General features: G+C 54.4%; 1 protein-coding gene across 1 annotated transcript in view; it reads left to right on the top strand.

Moving 5' to 3' along the window:
- The window catches only part of RPH3A (rabphilin 3A), an 84,475-nt gene that overhangs the window by 30,631 nt on the left and 28,316 nt on the right, over positions 1-25,528 (top strand). Inside the window, exons 3-4 of the mRNA XM_079149663.1 lie at positions 395-483; positions 13,621-13,767. Of these exons, the coding sequence (XP_079005789.1) occupies positions 413-483; positions 13,621-13,767 (218 nt within the window). The 5' untranslated portion in view covers positions 395-412. The remainder of the gene's footprint in view (positions 1-394; positions 484-13,620; positions 13,768-25,528) is intronic.

Genomic DNA, 25,528 nt, shown 5'->3' with positions numbered 1-25,528 from the left:
AATAGTCAGCTTGCTGTTGCTGTAATGAAATGCCTGACATGTGCTCCTTAGGAAGCAAAGAGGTTTATTTGGGCTCATATTTCTGGAGATTCCAGACAGGAGCCCCATTGCTTTGACCTCTGGCAAATCCTGAGCACATCACAGTGGGCAAGCCCCTTACACCATGAGCTGGGAAACAGACTTTGGGACTAGAGTCCTGTCATTCTTTGAGGGCACCCTCTCAGTGACCTAGGGTCTCAAAGGTCCACAACACCCCCAGTAGTACCCCAGGTTCCCCATCCAGCACATGGAGAGGTGGACAGAGCTCCTTCCTCCTCCGTATCTCCACGTATGTGACACAGAGCAAGCGAGGACCAGGAAGAAAGAGTGACATCCTCTCTGGGTTGTTTTCTAGGAGTGCCAGTCACCCGCCATGACGGACACCGTGGTCAGCAACAGTGCCAACCGATGGATGTACCCCAGCGACCGACCCCTGCAATCAAAGTAAGTCTTGGGGTTTTCCTGGGAGAGGCTGGTTCAGGGGTCCATGAGGTCCTGTCTACACTTCAAAGAAGGAAGGGACCTTGAGAAGTGGGTGGGGAAGGGGCCCAGGGGGAGATGTGCCAAGGAGACTTCCCTGGCGTGACTGCTTCGTGAGGCTTGGGGGAGCAAAGTTAAACTCCAGCTGTATGCCCCGGGTTGGAGGTGGCCCAGAGCGCACAGAATTGGCTGGCTGTAGAAGTGGACTTGGGTCTGGCTCTGGATCCGAGCTAACTCACCGTGTGACCAGAGGCCGATCTCTCTGGGCCTCGGTTTCCTCATGAGTCAAATAAGGAAGGCAAGCTGGACGAGAGCCCGACACAGGCCGACTCTGACTGGCAGGGTCCCGGAGGGGCCGTGTCTCCTAGGAAGGGCTCCAGGAGTTCCCAGAGAGAAGGGGGGTTCCACGCAGGAGCTGCAGGGTCCTCGACACATGCGACAGAAAAGAACCCCAGCGCCCGCCAGTCAAAGGCATAGACAGAGGTTCCTTTAGGCAGGTGGGGACTCAGTCGGGGAGAAGGGACGCCCTCTCAGGAGCGAGAGGTTCACTTGGGGGTTCCTGGCTCTCGAGGGGAACCTGGTGAGGGGTGGGTATGGGAAGGTCAGTAGGGATGATCCACCCAGGGGCCTCGGGACAGTTTCTGGGGTCTGGTCAGCTTCCGGATCCTCAGGCCGTGGTCTTCATTATCCAATCAACAGAAATTATAGGATCCGCAAGGGACCGTCTCTCTCTTGGCTTGATGGAGCCACCTGAGTGTTCGTGGGCAGGGCACAGGTAGACTGGCACGGGGGTTGCAGGCGTAGCCACTGCACCCGGCTACCTTGCGTCTGCGGTGAATGCTGGGGAGCCTCTCAGGGCCAGGTGCAGAGTTTAAGTTCCAGGAAGGACCGTTGAGAATGTGACCATTTTAGTGGAAGAAACAAACGTGGCCCTTTTCTAATGACTCTGGCTTGCCCAGGTCACATGGGAAGGTGTCTTAGCCAAGATCCTTTCTCACTGGAGAGCAATGTCTGGTACCCCATCACAGTCCCGGTTACCACCTGGCTATCCTTGTCCTCTTTAAATCGACTCACAAAGCCAAGGCTTTCCTTGAACAGGGAAGTCTTAGGTGGCAAGAGGGTGTACGTGAATGACGAGTTCACTTCCTACAACAAAAGGCGAGCCATGAAAACAATCGGAAGGAACAACGTTATGAACAGGTGTCCTGGTGCGCTCTTGTCATCCCAGGAGGCTGAGGCGGGAGGACCCAAGTTCAAGGTCAGCCTGGGCAATTCAGCTAGATTCTGCCTCAAAATAAAAATAAAAAGGGCTGGAGATGTAGCTCAGTGGTAGAGCACCCCTGGGGTCAATCCCTGGTACTGAGAGAGAGAGAGAGAGAGAGAGAGAGAGAGAGAGACAGAGACAGAGAGACAGAGAGACAGAGAGACAGAGAGACAGAGAGACAGAGACAGGGTTACATCTGTCTCTATACAGTAGCCTCTCCAAGACTCTGAGCCACTTTCCGCTTCTTCTAAAGGGACTTGGGAAGAAGCCACAGACAGATGTCAAAGACTGATCAGCAACAAACTGAGCGTTTCTCCTGGAAGTAATCAGAGGTTGGGAAGAACATGGAAAAGGGAGCGGGCTTTGTGTCTTTTGATTTCCCCCATTATTCAATCTTGCCTGCCATTCACTTTGCATCAACACCTTCTGTTGACCTGTTTCTGTCGCCTCTGCCTGTTTCCTGGGCTTATTCTGTTGCTGCTTCTCCCTCACGGGGGCCCCTCTCTTCCCAGCGCGAGTAATCACGACACCCGCCACGCACGAGGTACCGTGTTGGAATCATCCTGCCGCTTCAGTAGGCAGCCTTGTCCTTATTTCTCATTTCCATGTGTTTTAACTCTTACGCTGTCTTCCTTAACCCCAGAGCTATCTGCAGGCATATATGGGGATCCTTCATTTATGATCCTGCTTTTCTTAATCTCTAATTGCCTGTGGTTGGAGAAGGTGCGTTCGGTGAGGACTCTTTGACGCGTAAGATTTGACACATGAACTGGCACGTGAGGAAACCCGCGTTCTCTAATTACCGTTGGAAAGGGCGATTCGGTTGCAATGAGCGCGTGTTCCGGGCTTCCATCCTTCGCTCTTCTTTCTGGCTGCTTCTGAGCATCATGGCCAGGGCTTGCAGCACGGAGGCCGGGTCCATTGCTCGCTGAGGTCGTATGGGTTTGGGCTGGAGGTACTGAGGGCTTTCCTCAGTACGGTGTTATCCTGGCCATCCGTCATCTCCAAGGCCACCAGCCCTCCCGGAATCCACCCCATTCCAGTTCTAGAATTTAACAGCTAGCTATGTTACTTCTAAAATTTCTTTCTCATTCCTTTCAGTATGTTCTTGATTTTTTTTTTTTTTTTTTTTTTTAGTTTCCTGCCCCTTTCTCAGTTTTTAACCCACATGCACTTCCTTCGAACAGGTAGTGACTTCACGTTCCACACCCACAATAACTCCACCGGACCCAGTGGTGCGCTGACCGGAACCGCAGGGGTGCTGCGGAGTCCGTGTGAAGTTCTCAGGGTCTCTACAAGCCTCTTATTAACCACGGCCATCGGGAAAAATTAAGCTCTATAAATTTACAGTCAAATCGTATTTGACATACAGGTGACAAACACTCAGAATTCATCACTTACTTATTTATCTTTTACTCCGAGCTGCTCTTCTCTGTTAGTCATGTTGGTTAATGCCTGCATTTCTTCCCAACCCCGCTATGACCTCCTCTTGGCACTCGAAATCAGTCACAGTGGGGCTCTGGCCTGAGAAAATGTCACTAAACACTCACCAATGTACCACGGCCCAAAGTCTGGGACGATCCGAGTCTGCTGTTCACGGTCCCTGCCGATTTTCATTCATGATGACTTGCCTCTTTATGTGGGTTATCTCGAGCGCCATCTGTGAGAGTCCCTACCCAGGGGACAATTTTCTTCGGGGAGAATGACATTCGTGTCTGCCAGGAATCAGAGGTTATTATCGCTCCGGGATCATCTTTGCTCCCACTGCGGGTCCTGGCTGGGCGTGGGGTCCCGGATCCAGTTCCCCCGCCTCATTGGGAGGTTGGGGAGCCATTCTGATCCCAGTGCTGCTGTTCGCATGGGGTTCAGCTTCCGGGTTTTCTTCTTCTTTCTGTCTTCAATTGCCTTATGAAGGTGTAACTAATGTACCTTCGAGAGTACACCTTTTAAATAATTTAAAGTACAACTTGATAATTTTTAAGCAAATGCGTCTACCCGTAAATCCAAGATAATGAACGATCAAGGCAATACACATATCCATCAGTCCCCAAACATCCCCTGCCACTGCCGGTCCCTCCTTTTGGCTCCCCTGCCCACTCACCCACCCCCAGGCAGTCACAAGTGTTTGTCTTTTAACTTTAATCAATTTTCATCTCCTAGAATTTTATATAAATGGAATCATACCATACATACTTTTGGAGAGAGGGGGGAGCGAGTCACTCGCTTTTGCCAGAGTAATTATCCAGCTGTATTGTTTTACGTATCAGGAGCCTGTCCCTTTTTCTTGCAGAATAGTATTCCACGATGTGAATGTGCCACATCCGTCCATCAGTGGACATTAGCACTGTTCCCAGGCTTGGGCTAATAGCACAAAGGAAACTTGGTGTCGGAAGTGCTTTCATTTCTCCTGAGAAATTATCTAGGAGTGGTCTGTCTGCCATTCGGGAGGTCTAGATCTAGCTTTTTAAGAAATCGCCAGTTTTCTAAATTGGTTGTACCGCTTTTTAAAACCCCCACCAGGGGGCGTATGGGAGCTCCTACCCCCTGACCAGCACTGAGTGTGACCAGCCTTTCCAATTTTAACCCTTTCAATGAGTGCACTGTGGTAGCTTGTGGTCCTTTCTGATTTGCATTTTCCTAATGATTAATGATGTCAAAGTCATAGGTAATACTGTCATTTATCCAAACTCTTTGTTGAAGTATCCATTTAGCTCTTTTGTCCAGTTAAAAAAATCAGGTCATTTGCTTTCTTGTTAAGTTCTGCACTTTTTAATTTTTTTTTTTTTTTTTGGTAAAAATCCTCTGTTGGAAAAACGACTTGCAAATACTTTCTCCCAGGCTATGAGTTACATTTTCTTTTTCATTAGAGTTTGGAAGAGGAAAACGATTTTGTGTTTTACAAAGTCTATTTTGTTTGTTTTGAAAAGCAGTGAGATCTTAGAAAAGTCCCTTACTTTCTAGCAATTCCAGAACTTCATTTTAACAGGTTTGCTTCAATTCATCTAGCACCTAACTCTATGTTGGGGAAGGATTTTTCTGTCCACCCTGATACTCCAGAGCAAGAGTCCTCTGTCTTCTACCTCTGCCTAAAACCTTCTCCAGATCTAAGAGTTTTACATTTTGAAGATGCTACTGAACTGTGCTGGTTTCTTTATCAATAGGAAACTTCTAGTTTCCAAAGCCCTCCCTCCCACGATGTCTTCTGGAAGCCAACTTACTTAGCAGAAAATATTCCATCCGCTAACAAGTGTGTCTTTGTAAGATAAATGGTTGCCTGGAGGGTGGATGGGTTAAAGTATTTATTTTATTTAAGAAATGTCAGTTAATTAAAATCCCATCCATCAGAGTTTACTTTAGTTGATATGAAGCCAAATAATTTGCCTTACAATTAAATTAGAATTATTCAAACGGTCTGGACGCGGTTTCATGAAAGCGCTCCTGGGCTCCGGCGGAGCATCTTGGCATTCTGAATGCACCCAGCTGCCTTGATTGCTTCTGCATCTCTTCCAGATATTAAAATTATTTTTCAATGAATGCTAATGGGTGGATTCCAGTTGTCACACATGCTATCTGGTCGGCTGCAGCAGTGCTGAGCTAATACAGCCAATTCTCTTGTCTTTCTCCAGTAAATTAAGGCATTGAGTCTTCCTGAAGCACAAGCTGGCCAAAGACGCTGATTGCTTTTGTGATGTTCGAATGTCTTCCTCTTCCAGCATCCTTGAACTTGATTGTGTCTGAAACCAGCCGCGTGGGGTTTTGAAAGAAGCAAATGCACCTGTTCCTGGCTTGGTCAGAGGGAGGCTTTAGTCCCGGTGCTGGGAGTGTGTGGGGAGAGGGTCTCTAAGAGTTGGGCTTTCTAGCTGACATGTTACGGGGAGGAAGACACCTGAGGTCCACAGAGGGTACCAGCTGCCTGGGTTGCTTGTCCAGGAGATGCGGTGCTGCTTTCCTTTGTGGAATGGAAGCATGTGCTTCTCTCAACCAGGGGCACTGTGACTCTGCTGTTCAAGGCTCCTGGCTCTACCTAATGGGGTCCTAACCCCTGCAGTGTTTGAAATAATAAAAGTCAAGCAGAGAGTGATCATATCGTCACTGAGTGATTTTTCAAATATTCAGACATATAACTGATTGTTTCAGTTCATGAAAAAGCTGAATTGATGGGTCAATTTCATCACAGATGTGGATCTTATAGCCCTATGGAGAAGCAGCCCCGTTTTAGATGTGCTGAAATAAGATGGTGATCACAAAACAAAGGAAGTAGGTCATCATTATTGGAACTGTGTGGTTGTTGCATCCAGACAGTGTTGGAATTGCTCTAATATTTACCTAACTTTATTCCTTTTTTCCTTTCTCTCTTTGCTCTGCCTTCCTTCAGTGATAAAGAACAGTGAGTATCTTATGACATTTTTGTTTATTCTGCAAACTAAATTTCATCTCTATTTCTAATCAAAATGACTTACTCCTAAAGAGAGTGGTTTGAAGAGGGAACTAGAAAAATTGACATCCCTTAAAAAAGTCAAGTTCCATGAAAAAAGTAATAAGCCCATCTCAAAAAATATTATGAAATTAAAAAAAAAAAATCCACTTGACAAAAGTGTAGAAGGTGTTCCTCAGGACAGCCCTCAGTGAATTCTCGTGAGAGGTTGTGGGATGCAGCAAGTTGCTCGAAGGGTCGCCCCTGTTTCTGCAGCATTTTCTGGGGACACTGACCTTAGATGAGGAACGTGTTGGTCCCAATAACTGTTGTTATTAGCCTCAGTCGACAGAATGGTTTCTGGTATGTTCTGTGCTGCGTCTTGGGTCCCTGGCACCTCCTCTAAGGTCCTACTGCTTTCCCAGTGACACACCGTGGCCCTCTCTTTGTGTGGAACTTTGGAGCTTTTAATTGGATGCATTTCCTAAAGGTGCAAGACAGATCAGACGCTCGGTCCAGCGGCTGAACGGCCCGCAGCCGGGTCTTCTCTCCGTGCACACGTTCAGACGCCACGGAGAGTCGCTGCTTCCCTGCCGTGATGGGACCAGGGACTCACTGCCCCCACCTCCTCCTGGAGCCCTGGCTATCCTGTCGGTCCCTCCTCCCTCAGGGGGTGGTGGCGAGATCAAATGTCAAGTGCGGGAGGGCTTTGTCAACTGCAAAGCACCGGGCGGGCAAGTCCCAGCCTTGCCTTGCTGGGCCTGTAGCGAGTTCAGCCTTTACAACCCCAATGACCACGTCCTGGGAACCTCTGAAGGTTCACCTAACACGGGCAGCACTTCACCAGGTGACCGGGAAGGTCCCCAGCTCTGGGCCTGTTGTCCCCCAGTCAGACGGGAGCTTTGAACAGAACGACCCTGTTGCAATGCCCTGCGATCTCTGTTGCTGGCGGATGGGACGCTGGCCGGGGGAGACTTGCTTGGCAGGAAATTATAATGCACTATTTAGACATGTCAGGGAAAGATACTGAGGCGTTGTTGGATTATAAGAGCCACAAAGCTCTCAGAAGCTTCCTGAATGCTGAGGCTGGAAGGTGGTATATGTGCATCCTCCCCCCCCCAGCCTCCTTCGCCCACAAGTCCTTCCCTCCCTTCCTCCTTCCTTACTCCCAGAATATTTATCAAACAACTACTACATGCCAACCACTTTGCCAAGCACCAGAGATACAGACAGACATGGGCAAAGTATGAATGGTATCGAGTGGGGTCTACAAACAAATAAACAGCCAGTCACCAACAAATAACACCCCAGCATATAAGGAGCCACACTTGTGGGAATATGGGAGTGTCACCTAGCCCAGACTTGGGGTCACAGTGGGAGAACTTGGTGGAAGAGGTGATGTGTGAGCTGAGACCTGGTAAAGGGGGAGCCCCGTGGGGGAGGAGCAGAGGAGTCCAAGGTCCGGAGTGCGAACTATAAAGTCCAAGTGGAAGAGAGAGCCCGGGATCTGGGAAGAGCCGGCTGGAATTCCACCCGGCAGGAGCCCCAGGGGCCTCTGGCATTCTGAGGGCAGAGGGGACCAGAGCATCTCTGGGGTCAGTTTCATCCCAAGGGCCTTTCCTGCTGGGCCCGTGCCTGCTTCTCCCTCCCCTGCTTTCCTTCAGGGTTCATTAAAATCTCTTCCACTGAGCTGTAAAGAGACTTCCCGGGGACACCTGCCCGCGCCGGCATCCTGGGGGAATGGAGGGGAGAGGAGAAGAAAGGAAGGAAGCAGCATCCATTTTCTGCACGCCACGCTGCAGGAAGCTTCGGAGCCCCGGTGGCTCGGCGGAGCCTCCATCCTCCTGCTCCTCTGGGGACTTGTGATTCATTAGTAGAGACATCTGGCGGGTATTTGTGACGTGTTTATTGGGCACGGGAAATGAAGAATCAAGGTGGAGGCAGGAGGGAGGCGGAGGCTGTCCTCCGTGGTTTCCGAGGGGCCTCCACCTGGAGCCGGCTTTGGTGGGCGGCAGGCAGGGGCTCCAGGTAGCAGGGAAGCCCGTCTGGTGGGCTGACTGCTCTGGCTCCAGGCCACTCTCTGCTCCTGTTCTTCAGCCTTTCCCTCCCGCCTCGTGAGTGTCAGATGCACAGGAAGCAGGTCAGCTGCAGTCATCTTCAGACTTTTGTTAGCAGTAAACTTTTTTCCTAGAATAATATTTTATTCAAAAGCTAAATGTTTAAGAAAGATAAGAGTGGAGGTGGATAAGTTCTTAGTGACTGAGAACATTAAAAATAGGAAGGTGAACTCCACACAACTGTAATTCAAAGTAACACAAATCTGTAAAATAAGTGTAGGGAGTCTGAACATCTTCACATTCTTTTTGCTTTTCTGTTTTTTTTTTTTTTTTTGTCCAAAGTGAATGCTGTATCAGCTAGCTCTTGCTGCATAACAAGCAACACACAATTTACAACCACTATTTATTCAAAAACCCCTATTGATGGGCTCCTGGATTTCCCTCCCAACTTTTCACACACACACACACACACACACACACACACACACACACACAATAAGTGAAAAATAAAGTCACTGAAATGAGATTCCTCTACTGATATAAATTTCTGCCACTTAACGTCAGGCTAGGCTCCCTGGAAATCCCTCCCCCCGTCTCTCTCCAGGGTTCATGTTGGGGCAGCTGGGTGGGGAATTGGATCTGGATACTTCTACTGCCAAGGCAGAAGCAGTAGCCGTGATGTCCCAAGAGATTCCTGGTTTCAAAACAGCAAGCGCTAGCTCACGACCTGGCTGCACGCTCTGCTTATTCTGTTTGTGCCCCTCCTGCCCAGGCCAGCGGCCCATCGTCCCCCGCTGCTCACCATCAGAGCAGTCTATTCAAATTCAGTGTCCACTAGACCAGCAGCACTGGAGGTGATTTTCCACCTGTCATTATGGCAAGGATTTCAGACATACTTACGCCAAAATGTTGAAGGAGAACGAGGAGGAGGAAGAGGCACAACCATCCTTCCTGGAGCCTTCGCCTGATTCCGGGGTCTGCCGTGAGCGCTTGGTCCACGTGGTCTAGCTCACCCTCACAGGAGTCCTGCGAGGTCACTAGTGTCCTCTGGCAGATGACAATCTCAGGCTCAGGGATGCCACGGAACTCGTGCTGACGTCAGGCAGAGCCAAGCTGCCAGACCCCAAAGACCTACACGCAGTAGGTCTTCAGTTCATTGATTTGAGTTCATCTCTTAGTGAAAAATCGGGTGTCGCTGCTCTCCGGGAGCTAAGGACTCTGTGTGCATCTTCACGCGGAATCCTGCCAACGGCCCTGAGTCCCTCTTCACGGACCCCCGCACACACCACCAGAGAGTGACAGACGGGCCCAGTCAAGGAGGTGGGGTGGCACACAGTAGGCCCTCTGGGAAGAACCTGTATTGGTACAATCCTCTGAACAACCTTTCCAAGGAAAGAAGCGCTTGGCTTCTGGCCCTGATATTTTAACAAGGTCCTAACACGCGTCTCCGGGCTTCAGGACTCAGAGCTGGCCTCCTGAGACCCAGGGCAGGGGAACCACTGTCTTGCCGCAAGGGCAGACTCTTGAGGCCCCTGTGCCCACATCGCTGCCCAGCCCGGGGGCCCCAGACAGTCCCCTTCTCTTCCCTGAGTGCAAAGGCTTCGGTTTGGAAAGCCGATCTCACTTCCCTGTTTGCTTCTGGAATCAGAACACAAAAATCCACAGGAGGCTTGCGGGCTCCACGGAGGCCAGTCGGGGCTTTTCCAAATACTGGACGGGCTGTTGGTCAGCTACCCGTTCTGGAGCGGAAGATGGGGGCAGGGCTTGGAGCGCTGCCCGCCCCCAGCAGACCTTCTGCTAGGGCCGTCTGGGGTGGAGGCCCGAGCCAGGAGGGGCCTCCCTGCTGTGTCCCGGGAGCTGTGGAGCCAGGGGCTTCCACCTCCTGTGCACTGGGACCCCAGGCTGTGGGGGGTGCAGAGGGGGGTGGGGCGGGGCACTGGCTTCAGGTCTGACCTGTGGCCGGCCGTGCCCATGACCAGATGGCCAGCGGCAGGAACCTGTCCTCAGAGGATGTGCGCTGGGTCCCTGGTCCGCGATCTCCCCTGGGCTGAGTTTGGATTACCTGCTGCTCTGGGCATAAGAGCAATGGAGGGAGAGAAGTGTGCATGAGAGGAGGAGGGACAGGCCATCTCCACGGACAGCCCAAGGCTGGGCTGGGGCTGGGACTAGGTTCTAACCAAGTTCCCAGGGAGGGCGGCCGGTCTCCATCACGCAGGAGACGCACTGCGGCGGGGTGTCTCGAGGCTCCTCCCAGAACACCTGCAGAATCGCCAGGCCCAGGGCCTCCACACACGTGTGGGAGAGCTTTCCAAAGGAGCGAGGCCCCAGGGAGCACTTGAGCGAGGACGGAGGACCCCGCCTGGGAGGCTGTGCAGACAGACTACGATGATCCCCAGCGGTCCCAGCTCCTGGTTCCACGGTCCCTTCCCTCAAGGTGGCAGGACCTGGGACTTGCTTCTAACCCACAGAATACAGCCGAGGGACGGGCATGGCTCAGACTCTGCCCAGCTGTCAGGAGCTGGAGTCTCCTCGTGGATTGGGTGAAGGACGTGACCCCTCTTCTGGAGAAGCCCCCACGATTAGGGATTGTAGGAGACTAAGATCCAGGGAGACCTTCCAACCACCTGGGGCCCTGGGTCCTACACGGGCAGGAAATGAACTCTACCAAGGGCCCAGGTTTGCATGGAAGCTGGTTCTTCCCCTGTCGGGCCTGCAGATGAGAACACAGCCAAACCCGTGTCTCGACTGCTGCCTCGGGAAGACCCAGCAGGGGACCTGGTGAAGCCACGCTCTCCGGACCCAGGGAGACTGGGAGACCATAACGCCAGGTGTCTTAAGCCCCTCGGTTTGGGAGAATCCATTGTGCAGCGATAGAAGATGAATACGCACGCTGCCAGGGGCTTCCCGTTACCCAACACTGATCACTGATGTGGCAGCTGGCTTCCCGCAGGGCAAGTGACCCCAGAGATCAAGTAGATGCCTCCATGTACTTTGTGGCCACCCAGGGTCACTTCTGCTGTGTTCAGTGGGTCAGGCAGGACCAGCTCAGATTCCGTATGGGAGGGTCATGCTTGATGGGGTGCAAATTCCAGGGGTTGGGGATCCTTGGGGCTGCGGCAGCTGCCTCCCCTTCCGGCCTCTCGTTATCCTTGGTGTGCTGCCCACTCCTGGGGCTTCGTAGAGACCGTCCCCCATGTCCTCCTCAGCTCCTCACTCTTGGGGACCCCAGCAGACCTCCAAGTCAAAGCTCATGAGCCTGAAGCTTACCACTTAGAGGACCTCTTCAGGATCAAGACAAAACTTTCTTTTCCAATTTTTCGAGTCCCAAGGCTCCTAGGAGGTCACAAGAGGGTCGTCTCTGTGGCTCAGAGAAGCCATGCAACCAAAGGTCCCGATCTCTTGGTGCCACCAGGATCCCAGTGAGCCCTAGTGATCCCAGACGAGGACCCTCTGTTGCCCGGGACCCCTGAGTCACGTGCATAAGTGGACGCTAACGGTCCTTCAGCGCAGGGACTGGGTCTTCCTCGCAAGCTCTTCCTGTGGGATCACTCTCGGCCTCAATCTGAATGCTCCAGACACAACAGTGATTCCGAGCCAGACGAGGTCCCTGCGGGCGCCTGATCCACATCGTGGTTTGGCAGGTGGCAGAAACAGGCCACCAGAGAAAATTCAAAAGATAACCTGAGCTACAGAAGGTGCCATGGAGAAAGCGGGTCAGGCAGCGGGAGCTGGAGAAGGGGCCGGAGGAGGGGCCGGACATCGAGGACCTGGGAGAGCAGCTGAGACCCTGAGACAAAAACAAGGCTGGGATTCAATCCCAAGCAGAGGCGGGGCAGCTGCAGGGGAAGAGGCAGTGGTGGGGACAGAGGCAGGGACAGGGCAGAATGGGCAGGACTTCACAGAATGGGCCAGAAGCCTGGGCTTCATCTGTATCCAGGTCACACTCGCACGCGTGGACAGGACCATTGGCAAGTCCTGCCATCTGCACCCTCAGCCCATGGCTGGCTCTCCTACTAGTCCGGGGCTTTGTTCTGAGTCAACGAGACGCCGTGGGAGAGCTTGAGGGGGGGCTGCCTTTGTGCCCCCAGAGGCACCTGCTCCAAGGCCACACCTGCGTCCCTACCAGAACATTCCCAGGCCACCGCCTCTTTCTCTCTCACACAAGACGGGCCCCAAAGACATCTGCTTCCCTTTCCCTTCACACTCTGCCTTCTCTGCTCTTGGGAACAAACCAGATGAGGGGGAGAAAGTCGGAAGGGGGGAAGAGGAAGACGGGATTTTAATTTCCAACTCTGCCTGTCAAAGGGCGATTTCACACGGGCGCACCATCAGGGCAGGGAAAGCAATGGACTGGTGCCCAGCGGGTGATGGCCCCTGGGGTCTGGGAGGCACAGACACTTTCCCTAATGGAGAAGAGACTTCCTAGTGGCCTTCAACCCTGCATTCCACCCTGATGCTGCAGCTCAGCACCCTGCGCGGTGCCCCACGGTGTGAGGGGAGAGGACATGATTTTGCCACAGACCACGGCATTAACTGCTCCCGGCAGCCTCTGATCCTCCAGACCACCTGCTTTCTCTAGCCACAGTATCACCATCAGGAAATAAGAACAAGGACAGTCCCCACCTTGTAGGGGTGGTGCGAGGACTCAGTGAGGTGGTGTGGGCACCCCGTGGGCACCGTGGCAGTGTCCACTCCTTTAAAACTGAGAGGAGCACAGGGTGGAATCCAAATGTTGCTGGAGACTTTGGAGCTGGAAACCTGGAGGTTATGCGAGATCCAGAGGCACTGGGGTCATCCTGGGACCCAGGGCTGTGACCACCTGGCAGGACTGTCTCTCCTCCCGCTGTGGAAGTCTGCTCAGGAATCTTCTTGAGAACTTCATTACCTTCCTATGAGCTTCCAGCAAATGCTCCTGCAGAGTGTCTACACGTGTGTGTGCTCAGTGGAAACAAACCCATCCGGTGGCACCTGCCTGTCATCCCAGCCGTCTGGGGAGGCTGAGGCAGGAGGATCGGGAGTTCAAAGTCAGCCTCAGTAACTTAGCGAGGCACTGAGCAACTTAGTAAGACCCTGTCTCTAAATAAAATATTAAAAAAGGACTGGGGACATGCTTCAGTGGTTCAATCCCTGAGTTCAATCCCTGGTACCAAATAAACAAACGAACAAAAACAACAACGAACAACCCCATTGGAATCCTGTGAGGGAAGCATGAGTCCCACGGTGCAGACGGACAACTGAGGCCTGGACAGCCAGCTGGATGGCTGTCTTGCTCAGTGGGTTTCCCAGCAGGTCCAGGGGCCTGACCGCTCCTACGCCGCCTGCTGGGGTTTCCGCCCAGCCTCACACCTTCTCAAATTGCCTTTCAGGCTCCAGGCAGGCTGGAATGTCCACCCCAGCGGTCAACCCGACAGACAGAGGAAGCAGGAAGAGCTGACGGACGAGGAGAAGGAGATCATCAACAGGGTGATCGCTCGGGCGGAGAAGATGGAAGAGATGGAGCAGGAGCGAATCGGGTGAGGCCGCGCGCGCCGCGAGCCGGGGCGGGTCTGGGGCGGGTCTGGCTGCCTCTGGGCTCTGACGTGTGGCTGGCAGGTGCGACCCACCCAGACAGAACCAGAACCCTGGCTGCGTGAGGCGGGGAGAAGCCAGAAGAAGAGAAAAAAGGAGAGAGGGAGAGGGGGCTGGAGACCCCAGAACCCAGGATGGACAGAGGGAGGGAGAAAGAGCCAGCAGACAGCAGGCTCCAGGCAGGCGCTAAAGACGCCTGGGACCCAGAAGGGACAGGAGTGGTCCCCAGAGGCTGGGATGCGGGTGTGGCGGCTAGAGAGCGCAGGGTGGGTGCAGCTGGAGGGGAGAAACCTCTTCCGCGCTCGAGGGCGGTAGCCGAGTGGGCTTGGCGTTCAGAGCGGCCAGTGCGGAGGACTTGAACCTGAAAGAAGTCCCAGCGAGAAGCGGAGCCGACGCTGCGGGTGGGAGGGCTGGACCCGCGGAGACCCGGGGGCCCTCGCAGGTGGCCAGCCGGCTGCTGTGGGTCCTGGGCCTGTGGCGTCTGCCCGCTGGGCGCCCACTGGCAGAGCGGGGAGGGAACCCCGCCTCCGGATCCCCGGGAGGACCAGTCCCGGTCCAGGTCTCCTCTGCCCCGTGCTCAGCGAGCGGGAGCGGGGCCGTGGGACCTGCCGGCGCGCATGGCAGAGGCCAGGCGAGGGTGTGTGTGGAAGGGAGTGACGGATCCAGGAGCCAGGACCGCGCCGGAGAGGCGGGCGCTTGTGGGTGGGCTGGAGAAGGGGACGGGGACGTGTGGGCCATCCAGGGCGGGGGTGACCTAGAGAGAAGGGAGAGTGGCGGGGCCCCTGGAAGTGGGTGGACGCTGGGCGCACAGAGGCAGGGGGCCGGCAGAGTGCCCCAGACCTGGACCTCAAGTGGGAAGGGCAGCTGCAATGCGGACCGCATCCCCGGCCCTCCCCGGCCCTCCCCGGCCCTCCTGCCCGCGGCCGCCCGTCCTGCCGACGCCCTCTGGCCCACGCAGCCGCGAGGTTCTGGGAGGGGAGACGATGTTCCCGAGACACAGGAGGTGGGCGACTTGATTTGAGTTTCTGCAGATACTTTCATGTGGGGCTGGCTGGGGAGACCGAGGCGCTGTTGACCGAGGACAGACTCCCGCTTGGGCACAGGGTGGGCCTCGGCTTCCTCCACTGAGAGGCTGGGCAGCTTAGCAGGGAGCTCAGCCAGGGTTGGATTCTTATGTGACTTTTGAAAAAAGGTACTTTAGGAGTGAGGCGTTCTCCAGGCCACAGGTGTGTGTGTGTGTGTGTGCGTGCGTGCGTGTGTGCGCGTGCATGTGCATGTGTGCGTGTGCGTGCATGTGGTGTGCATGTGTGCGTGCATGCGTGTGTGTGTGTGCGCGTGCGTGTGAGGTACTGACACCTCATACAGCAACAGGCCTCAGCCCTGAGGCAGGACGGTCAAGTCTAGACTCCGGAAGCTGGCGTTCCTCACGCTCTTCCTCCTGCCTCGTGCTTCCTACCAGCTAACAGATTTTGCACTCCGTAGATCTAGTTTGATCGTTATATGTCAATCTGAATGGATCTACTAGAAGAGTTCCCGTGGTAGGGATTTGGGGCTGTTACAGTCACTGCGGGATAGAGCCTGGCACATAGTAGGTGCATAGCAATGTATTTTTTGAGTGAACGATGAACTTGGCTAATCATGCTGCCAGTTTCTTTCTGCATCCCCCTGACCTCTGGAGTTTAAGAATCTTGTCCAGGATCCAGATTCCCAAGGACAGTTTTCTGATTGGCTGGCATAGGTCAGGTGCTACCCGTCATCCAATCAGCAGCAGTCATGGGTGCGAGATCGGGTCACATAAATAGGAGGAGCTGCTTCAGGAGGTCAGGTTCGGAGAATCCCTGTGGACTGAGCAGATTCCAGCTTCAACATTTTTGGGGGGGTGGGTAACTGGGGGATTGAACTTGGGGGCACTCGACCACTGAGCCACATCCCCAGCTCTATTTTGTATTTTATTTAGAGACAGGTCTCACTGAGTCGTTGAACTCCTGAGCTGCTGGGATTCCGGGCCTGCGCCCCCGCCCCCGGCCAGCTTGAACATTTCACAGCAGGTAGTGGGGCCTGCCCTGGCTTCCACGACCGGGCATGTTCTCCCACCAACTGGCAGCAGAGCACAGTGGTTAATGACTGAGGACCCAAAGTCAGAGGGACTTGGGTTCGAACCGTAGCTGTCACTTACTGTGCACATGATCCTAGGTAAGCCAAGTTATGCCTCAGTTTTCTCACCTGCCAAGTGGGGAGAACGTTAGTAAGTACTTCCTGGTGTGTCATGAATTAGCCTGCAAAGGATTGTCACAGGTGTTTGCCGTGGTCACATGCTCAATGAATAAGGGCAACTACCTAACAGCGAATTAGAGAGAGAGGAGGCTCAGTTTTGACACTGAGTGACACCTCAGTTTACAATTGTGCCCCAAGTCTCCAGTTTGGAAAGCCCCAGGATTCTGGCAGCCCCTGGCTTCCCCTGAAGGAAATTTGAAAGGCTTCCAGGCAAGCTGGGTCAAATCCTTGCTGACAGAATGTACCTTTGCAAAGTGTGTGTTTTCTGCCTGGCTTCCCAGGGTGGGGAGGAAGGTCTCGGAAGATTCTAGCTGCAGCTGTCTCTGTGCACCTTCCAGCTGCAGCCCTGGCTGGTAGCATTGCCAGAGGCAAACCCAGTGCTATTTGTGTCTTCTCAGCTCCAACCTGCCCTCCTTCCTGTTCCACCCACGCTTCCCCGAGAGGGAATCAGAGTGGAGTTGGATAAAAGTGAAGTGAAACATCAGACCTGGAGCAAGACGGGAAAAGGGGTGTCATCTGGGGTTCCCACTGTGGAACCTCGGGCCCTCAATTTCCCCCTCACCAGATGAGTCAGTGTGACTCTCAGGATCCTTCCTGCTCAGATCCACCGTGGGGGTTCCTGGTGGAAGACCCCACCCTGTGTTGTTGACTGTGCTCTCAAAGCCAATGAGCTCTAACTGGGAAAATTGCAGATGTGCGTGTCTGTGCCCTGTTCTGGGACCAGACACCAGCTCTGCATGGCTGGATTTTCTCTGTTACCTGAGATGAAGCCATCTAAGAAAAGAACAGAATCATTATTAATAAACATAATAATTACTCATCATAACAGGGGTGGCTTATTGAGCACGTATTATGTGCCAAGGGCTCACTGTGAAACCGCACTTGGATGAACTCATTAACTGCCCCGCCTAACTCTTTCAAGTAAGTGCTATGATCTTCTCATTTTGTGGGTGAGGAAACTGAGGCTTAAGTTGCTTAGGTTTCTCCAAGGTCACAGAGAGGCAAGGTACCCATCCCTGTCTGGTCGTTTCTTGGAACGATGTTCCTAACGATGAGGTGTCTTTCCTCAAGGTCTCTCTCCCTATTCCTGGACTCTACATGACCCAAAATTTTAGGAGCCCAGGTTGGGAGGGGACATTTTGGGAGCTGGAGGTGGGACTCTCTTCTGGGCCAGTCCAGTGATTCTTTGTCACTTATATCAATCTGTCTGTCACTGCCAGAGCTGCCAGAGCCGAGTCTGGAGAACCCCAGGGAGAAGGGTCTTCAGGCCTCGCAGCTCCCAGGGGTGGTTTCGCTAGCGTTAGCCACTCTGGGAAGCCTGGGAGCGCCAGGCTCACATCAGACCAGGGCTGCTTGTCCCCTGGAGCCCCTTGGCTTCTGCCCAGGCACAGTCCAGACTGTCACTCACCCCTCCTCCCTCAACCCAGCTCCACTCTCGTTGGCGTCTGAGAAGTGGGAAATGATGTCCAGAAAAGCAGCTCATTAGATGGCTTCGTTGTGCCCCAGGTTCCTCACTCGAGTGCTAAGCGGGATGGCGGGGCTTATTCTGCACACCTGTCCTAACCAACTTTCTGGAGATGTGAGGGTCACATTGCTTTCCAGAATTAGAAAGCCAAATCCAGACACAGTGTCTCAGTTATCTATTACAATGTAACAAGCCACCCCAAACAAACTTAAAGCAACCATCACAATTGACAATCGGGCTGTACTTCATGATTCCCTGGGTAAGAATCAGGCGAGCTCCACCCAGCAGGGTTTCTGCGGGTGAGGTATCGGCTGGGTTGCTCCCTTCGCTGCTTGCAGCTGGTGGCTGGGCTGGACTGGGTCCCTGTCTGTGCCTTGGTGCTCTCCTGTGTCCCCTGTCCTGTGGCACATGGCCACCTCTCTCTCCATGTGTTCTGTTCCTGTTTGTCCCTATTCAGTAGCTGGATCCCAGGAGGGCAACCGTGGAAGTTGCTGGGTCCCTTAGACGACAGGACATCTTTTCCACCACATTCTACAGTAGAGGGGGAAACAGACCCCATCTCCCTATGGAAAGAATGGCGTGTGTTTCCAGGGAAGGAGGCCATTATCAGCGAGCATCTTCAAAGACTGTATCACATGATGCAAAAATGGAGATGAAATATAAGCCTTCATATCTGTCAGGGGATCCCTGCCCCGTGAAAGGTCTGCCTCCCATCCCATTATGTTAGAAAACGTCGCCAGGCCGAACCTCCCCAGGCTTTATAGCTCTTCTCGGTCCTAATTCCAAATTCCCAGGGCAGGAATTCTGATTGGCCCAGTTCATCTCTTTGTCGGCCCCTCGTCCAATCAGCTGTGGCCAGAGGTACCAAGTGCACAAACATGGCTTCTGGGGGCTTCTCCCACGTCCAAAAGGGCCCTTAGTGAGGGGAAAGACAGACGTGGCTTATCCACAGGGCTTTTAGAAAGTGTTAAGTCTGCAATCAAACGTTTTCCTGGAAAACTTTTTGCACCCCACCCCCACCATCTGGGGGTCCTCCGTGTCCTTCAGTAGGTCCCTCTGTGTCCATAAGCTATTTCTCTCTGTCCAGAGCCTCTCGGAGGCGTTCACTCACATATCCCGCCTGTCCACAGGGGGACTGGCAGCTGGGTGGCTTCCATTCGAGGTCAGTTTCCCTAAACAGATGGGCCCCAAAAAGTAATTAGGATTCGTCATTAACCTTGGCATCCAGACAGGGTGATGGAGGAGGAAGTCGGGGAGACACACAGACCTGTTATTGACAGAAGCTGCCGCGTGCCTGCCGCCTCCCCGCCTGGGCTCCCCCTCCCCCATCTTTCTGGCACAGAACTTTTCCAGAACGTGGACGGAGGGCCAAGTAATCAGTAATGCTTGAGACTCGTCAGCACCTTCCCGGGTTTGACAAGGAGACAGTGAGCTGAACCCTCTCTCTCCTCGTCCTAAAGGAGGACACCCCGGGCCGGCGCTGCCTGGTTTGAGACAGTCCGTGGATGGGATCCGAGGCTTGGGGCACGCCACAGTCACAGGCTTATTCATGCAAGTGCGGATGCGAGTTGTTTAGACGACACGTGCAGGATTTCATCCTGTTTGGGGGGAACTCGGAACCCCCCATGGCAAAGAACCACTGAGTGCGACCTTGGTGTCCCCAGGGATTAGAGGCCCACCCAGCCTTGGCGCTTTACGGAATCTGCATCAGGTGAAGACGAGCGCTTTCTGGATTCCGCCACCAGCATGGTGCCAGTCAAGGAGGTGCACATAGCGCCCGCCACCTGCCGCGATGCCTGCAAACCCAGCTGACCATGCCCCCTGGGTCCACGTTCCCTCGAGGCCTCCCTGACCTCATTGTGAAACAGGAAGTCAGCCTCCAAGTCCCCGTGCCCCGGGGCTTTTCAGCCTCAGTACTCCTGACATTTGGGACAGACAGTTCCTTGCTGGATCACTGTCCCCTGCCATGTAGGGTGCTCAGCAGCATCGCTGGCCTCTGCCCACTGGATGCCTGTGACAATACCTGTCCCGTTGTGACAGCCAAGAGTGTCTCCAGACACTGCCCCCCCGAGGTGGCAAAGTCACCCCTGTTGAGAACCATCACCCTTGACCTTTTGCTGGTGGTTCACGAAGAGGAGAAAAAATTCACTGGGAATTTCCCCACAACCCTCCTCCATTCTTAGGGAAATAATCACAGCAGCTCACGTGTGGAAAGCATCCCATGACGGCATGATGCTCCAAGTTCCGTGTACGTGTAGTAGTGAAATCCTCCCATCATACCATCACCATCCCCACTTTACAGAGGAGAAAACCGAGGCACAGAGAGGTTAAGCAACTTTCCCAGAGTCACACAGTTAAGAAGTCCTGGGGGTGAGACTATGGACCTGGGAGGGCTGGCCCTAGCGTTGCAGTCCTTTTCTGTCTTTCACAGAGCAACATTTATCTCCAAGTTCCGTACAGAGAAATTTCAAACATTTTTTTTTTTCCTTTGTTCCTCGTAATGTCTTCACTGAGAAACAGACTTTCGTTTTTGTTTTGAGAAAACTGAAGCTTGGCAAGGTGAAGCCACTTTCCCAGGGGCACACAGTCTTTATGTGGCCAAACCAGACTTCGAACTTGAATCTGTCTTTCACTTTCTCCTCTTGTCTTAGGAGAGGGCCAGTGGCAAGGTCCCTGGCAGAGAGTTTTGGGGAGAGAATCGATAATCCACAGGTTGTCCTGGATATTCATCAGCCTCACTGATTCGACCTCACCTACATCTTCCTTCAGTAGGACAGGTCGTTCCTTCCGGTCACAGTGAGCCTTGTCCCCTGCAGTCCTCAGAACTAGATTCTCGAGCCACTATTTCTCACCACAAGGAAGGCAGGCAGAGCGTTAGCCTGAGTTCCAACTATAAGAACTGAGTGAAAGAAAGTCTGGGCTTCCAGCTGCCAGCCCCTTCTCTGCCACTACTGGGCTGTGTGCACTTGGGCAGGTGCCTTGGTTTCTCCATCTGTAAAGTGGGAATACAGAATGGAACTGATCTCGCAGCTTGATGATGGCTTAAGGAGAACACGTGTGTGGAGTACTTAGCACAGCACCCGGGCACAGTTGCTATTGCTGTTATTGGACTCCTGGTGGCGCAGCACCTTGCCCAGCACTACCTCAGCTCCATGAGCCCTCCTCCTGTCTTTCTCTCTTGGCTCCCTCTCCCCATGAGCCAGGTGGACCCTCCTCCCCAAAGTCCTGAGCCCAGGCAGGAACCCCACTCCCCAGCCCCTCGGGGGAGAGGCTGGGATCTCGGCTCCCCGGCAGGTGACAGGCGTGAACAACCATGAGCCTGAACGAGTCTGACAGGTGCACCCGGCTCGCCAGCCGCGCGGGCCCACCCGGGGAGCGGCCCGGTCATTTGAGGACAGGTTCCCGAAAGACCCTGCGCCAGAGCCCGGGGCCGGCCTCCTTCAGCAGCCGTTGCCTGTCCACAGCAGATGGTCGGCCGCCGACCCAGAGGATGCCACGTTTAATCAGCTCAGAGGTGACATCCCCCACTTGGCGAGGAGGGAGAGGCCTGGGTCTGGAGTTGAGGGCGAGGGATGGGCCAGGGCCACGGAGAGAGGCCACACACCCGCTGCCACATTTTCCTGAATCCTCCTGTGCGTGCTCAGGGCTCAAAGGCCACCCTGGGCTCGTCCTTAGGCGGTAGAAGCCGCTCTCAGCCACGGGCATGTGGGCTCAGGACGGGCCCAGCAGGGCGGCTCCCAGGCTCCTGGGCCACCTGCTTCCCCAGCTCCTCTTTCACATGGAGCCTCGGGGCAGCACCCGAGGGAGGGCTCCAAAGTCACCGCCTCCAGTTCTCAGAGGCCAGGTTGGGCTTTTCCCGGAGCCCGGGAGGAACAGGCAGGCGACGGTCAGTCCCGCTGGTCCCAGGTGCTGCTGGTTTGCAGAGGGAAGCTGCGTGCAGGTGTGTGAGAAGGTGTGTCCGCGACCTCGCACGTGGGTTCTGAACGCAGGCGTGACGCGTGTGCGTGTACAAGGGGCTGGCATGAGCACCTGGAGAAGGTGATCAGACGCTCGAATCCAAAGCTTGGCTTGCCTGACGTCCACAGCCAGGTGCCAGGGAACTGTCCCCGCCTCACTCTGGGGAGGAGGATGGAGTCAGGCAGAGACCAGAGCCAGGTGGAAAGGGAACGTGGTGTGCCATCAGCAGGTCCCCCGAGATGTCCCCATCTGCTTTCCTGGAACGGTCCACGTTACAGTCCAGGGCAGAAGGGACTTTGCAGATGTGACCACGAGTCTTGGGATGAGAAGATAAACCCAGACTATCCAGGGGGACCCCCGCTCACGGCAGAGATGCTCACGCGAGGAAGGCGGGAGGGTCCGCGTCACGCCCCTGGCTTTGAAGATGGAGGAAGGAGCTGCGATCCAAGAAACGCGGACGCAGCCAGAGGCTGGAAAAGCCAGGGAGCAGCGTCCCCAGAGGCTCTGGGGAGAATGGAGCCTGCCTACCTTCACTTGATCCCAGGGAAGTGCGACGAACTCCTGTCGTCTTAGGCCGCCAAGTCTGCGGTCATTTGTGGCAGCAGTATCAGGAAACACACGGTGACTCCTGCTCCACCCAAGTTGGACCCTTTTGGGTCGGTGTTGCCATTTAGAAAGACCGGCGAGGTCCCACACGTGGACGAAGTCCAGAGCCTGCGTCCCTCTTCCAGGGGCCGCCGGGCTCTGTTCAGATGCCCAGGGTCTTCTCTTCCTGAGGCCTCTACTGCTGTCCCCTCCTCTGAGGCTGCAGCCCCTGCCTGGACCGGGGCCCTCGCCTCCTTCCACCCAGCCCACCAGCCCTGCGAGCACGTCCGTGGTCCAAGCTGATCCTGCCCTTCTAAGGAGCATCCTGAGTGTCCCTGTCCCTCTATCATGAGTTCTCACAGCTGTCCCCACTAGTCTTCGAGTGCTTACCGTGAGTGCCATTATGGCGACCTGTGGGGTCATTTAAATAACCCCTGAGCCCCTCACAAGAGCGTTGCCTCCCTGAGGAGGGGACCCGTCTGTCCTCTCCCCGTTGACTCCTGCCTGCCTGGCCCAGGCGGGTGCTCCGTAAGTAAGTGTCCACTGGGTGAAGAGCCTGCCCGCCTCTGCTTGGGTGGCAAAGTCAGACTGGCTGGGAATCCCCTCCCACCACCTCCAAAGGAGGGGACAGACCCCTTCTGGTGCCTCTGCGAGCATCTGAGAAATAGAAGGTGCCCCCTGACTTCACCAAGTCACCAACAGCTCCCTTGAAGCACTAGCCACTGACGGACGCCTCCTGGGTGTGAGCCGTGGTCATCCCGCTAACGGGGCACGAAGAGCGAGCGAGGGGGTGACGGCTTCTTACAGGGTCCAGCTAATGGGCACGTAACGCGGGGGACGGAGTGGAGACTGTGCCCAGGCAAATAAAACCAGTCTGCCCACGGGGTCTGGTCTCTTATAATTGAGGACCCTGCGGTTTCACAAGAGAAGAAGAAGTCTTGACACCTCAGCCCCAGGATCCGAAAATCCCCGCGTGCTGCCCTGGAGGAAGCAGAGGCACGTCTGACGAAGCTCCTGGTGCAACCTGGGGGAAGGGGCCCAGGGAACAAAGGTCTCTCAAGCTCACTGGCTCCCAGGAAGGGTCAGACCACATCTAACCTTGGCCTGCGACCTCCACCTTACAAACGCACTTGCTTCTCTAATATGGGAAGAGCACGTTTATTATGAGAGAGTTGAAGTAGTGTCCAGCTAATTGGGTGCTTCATGTGCAGGGAGGGAGATGAAGGCATTGAAGAAGGAAATAAAAGCCACCCGTGATCCCAGCGCTTGCCAGGAATCACTCTGAAGAGTTTGATGCGTTTCTTTCCTTGTTTTTGATTTTTTCTTATTGAGTGCATGTAATAAAGACTTTCAGGTGAGCATGCTCCAACCTCATCTTGCATTCTGATTATGATCCTGGGTCCTGAGTCTTTTGGTTTTGGCTTTTTCCCACTTAGCAGAATCAGGATGGCGTGTCCCCCTTGTGATTCGCCTCACCCTGTCCTCCCCTGGAAGAGGATTTCTCAAGTGGGGCCCAGGATTCTTTGCCTGCAGAATCAGATCGATGTGGTTCCCAGGCCGGATCCAATCCCCTGGACACGTCCTTTGGGTGTGGGGCACTGTCCCCAGGTGGTCTAGACGTGCCATAAATTCTTGGAACACTCTCCCAACGGGGCTGTGTGCTTAACTACTGGCCTCTGGGCGGAGCCAGGGCCCCAGGCACTGGTATTTAGTCTGATGCTGGTGATTGACATACTGTGAGAGTTGACAGCATCTTTTATAATACATATAGGCTGTCCTGTCAGGACGTGTACAATTAAATATTTCTTCCGGGATGAAAAACTGAACTCTCTGTCCCCAGGTTATAGACCCAGTGTGGCCTCGTGGTCTTCCATGACACAATTTTGGTTTAGCTTCCTGTGGTTTTCTTTCTGAGTTTAAAATCTTTGGCTTTGATCCCCAGCATTTGAAGATACAGAGGGGGTGTCCCAAGAAGCAGGCTGCAGGGACTCGCGGCTCGCTCCTGTCTTTGGCCACCCCGCCGCCCCCCACCATCCTCTTTACCTGTCCCGTCTGTACTGAGTCACAAGTAACCAGGCCGCGAGTGGGGACGGTGGGATGATGGTCTTAGATCTGGGGCCTTGGGTGCCACTTGCTGCCTCTGGTCAGACCCTGTGTGAGCCGGTTAAGGAGCCTGTAGGGCTGAAGGGGAGGGACCGGGCCCTGGGGCAGGCAGGTTTTCAGGTAGGTCTGCAAATGTGGTAAATCTACTGCCTTTATGGTTCAAGAAGAGGCACAAAGCCCTTTGGTTTGCCTAATAAAGCACTCTGCAGTCTGGAGTAGGATCATCTGTTCCCTGTGATCTTCCCAAGATGCACTGGCAGAGCCGGCCATAGGCAGGGAGCCACGTGGGCTTTGGAAAGTGACAGTGTCTCCTGAACCTGAGAACTAGTCCTAGCCCTGGTGGTCCAGCAAGCCTCTGCCCTTGCGGTGCCTCGGCACCCAAGAGCAGACCAATATCTCCTGGTCTTCTAGCTAGGGCAGGGGAGGAAGCCGGTAAGAGACTGGGACCACAGGAAAGCGTCACCAGGCACTGACCCCGTCCTCCCAACCTGACTCAGGGCCTCATGATATTTTATGACTCGGTGGCATTGAAAGGCATCCTGGAATTCATCTCCTCAACGTCAAACTGTTTTTACACCCTGGAACCAACTTTGCAGAGGAAACCCAACTGACTGGCCCAACGAACAGAACAGATAAATGCAAAGCTGCTCGGGTGGGGTGGGGCCCGGTGGCCCCTTGTGGTCTCCCCCCAGGCTGTCACGGGGAGCAGCCCTGAACGGGCTCTGTGGGTCCCCCAAGGGGCCAGGCCGCAGCCCTGGGGAAGCGCTGCTGGAGCCCCGATGCCTCCTGTTTCCTAGGCAAAACCAGGATGAAGAGCGAGGGCTCCTGAGGATTCTTTAGGAAAGCATAGTGAGGGACAGCAGTCAGGTTTCCTGTTCCAACTGCAGGGTGGAGAAGAGGACCTCGTGGCTCCTCTCGGCACACGGCTGCGTGCACAGCACTGGGGTGCAGTAGTTCAGGTGGGAACTCCGGAGCCACACGGCCTAGATCTGCATTTGGGTTTTACCACTTCTCAGCTGTGTGACTTGGGCAAATTGCTTAACCCCTCTGTGCTGCAGTTTTCTCATGTAATATATCAAGATGCTTCGATCAGAATGCATTGAATACTCCTGGCCAGCATGCCGCACGTCCCACGTCACAGCTCAGCCACACAGCATGCTGTAGATGTGGGCTGTGTCCCTTCGTGACAACAGGGCGGCCGGGGGACTGTCCAGCATTGCAGCGGATCAGACTTCAACTTCAAAGCGCAGCTCCTACTGGATGCATGCTCTTTTGCGTCACAGTAAAGCTTAAAAACATTAAGTCCAGGACAGTCCGTGGTC

Source organism: Sciurus vulgaris (assembly GCF_902686455.1).
Source record: "Sciurus vulgaris genome assembly, chromosome: 8".
NCBI lineage: Eukaryota > Metazoa > Chordata > Mammalia > Rodentia > Sciuridae > Sciurus > Sciurus vulgaris.
Note: the sequence above shows the minus strand (reverse complement) of the source record. Positions and strands in the feature narration are given on the sequence as shown.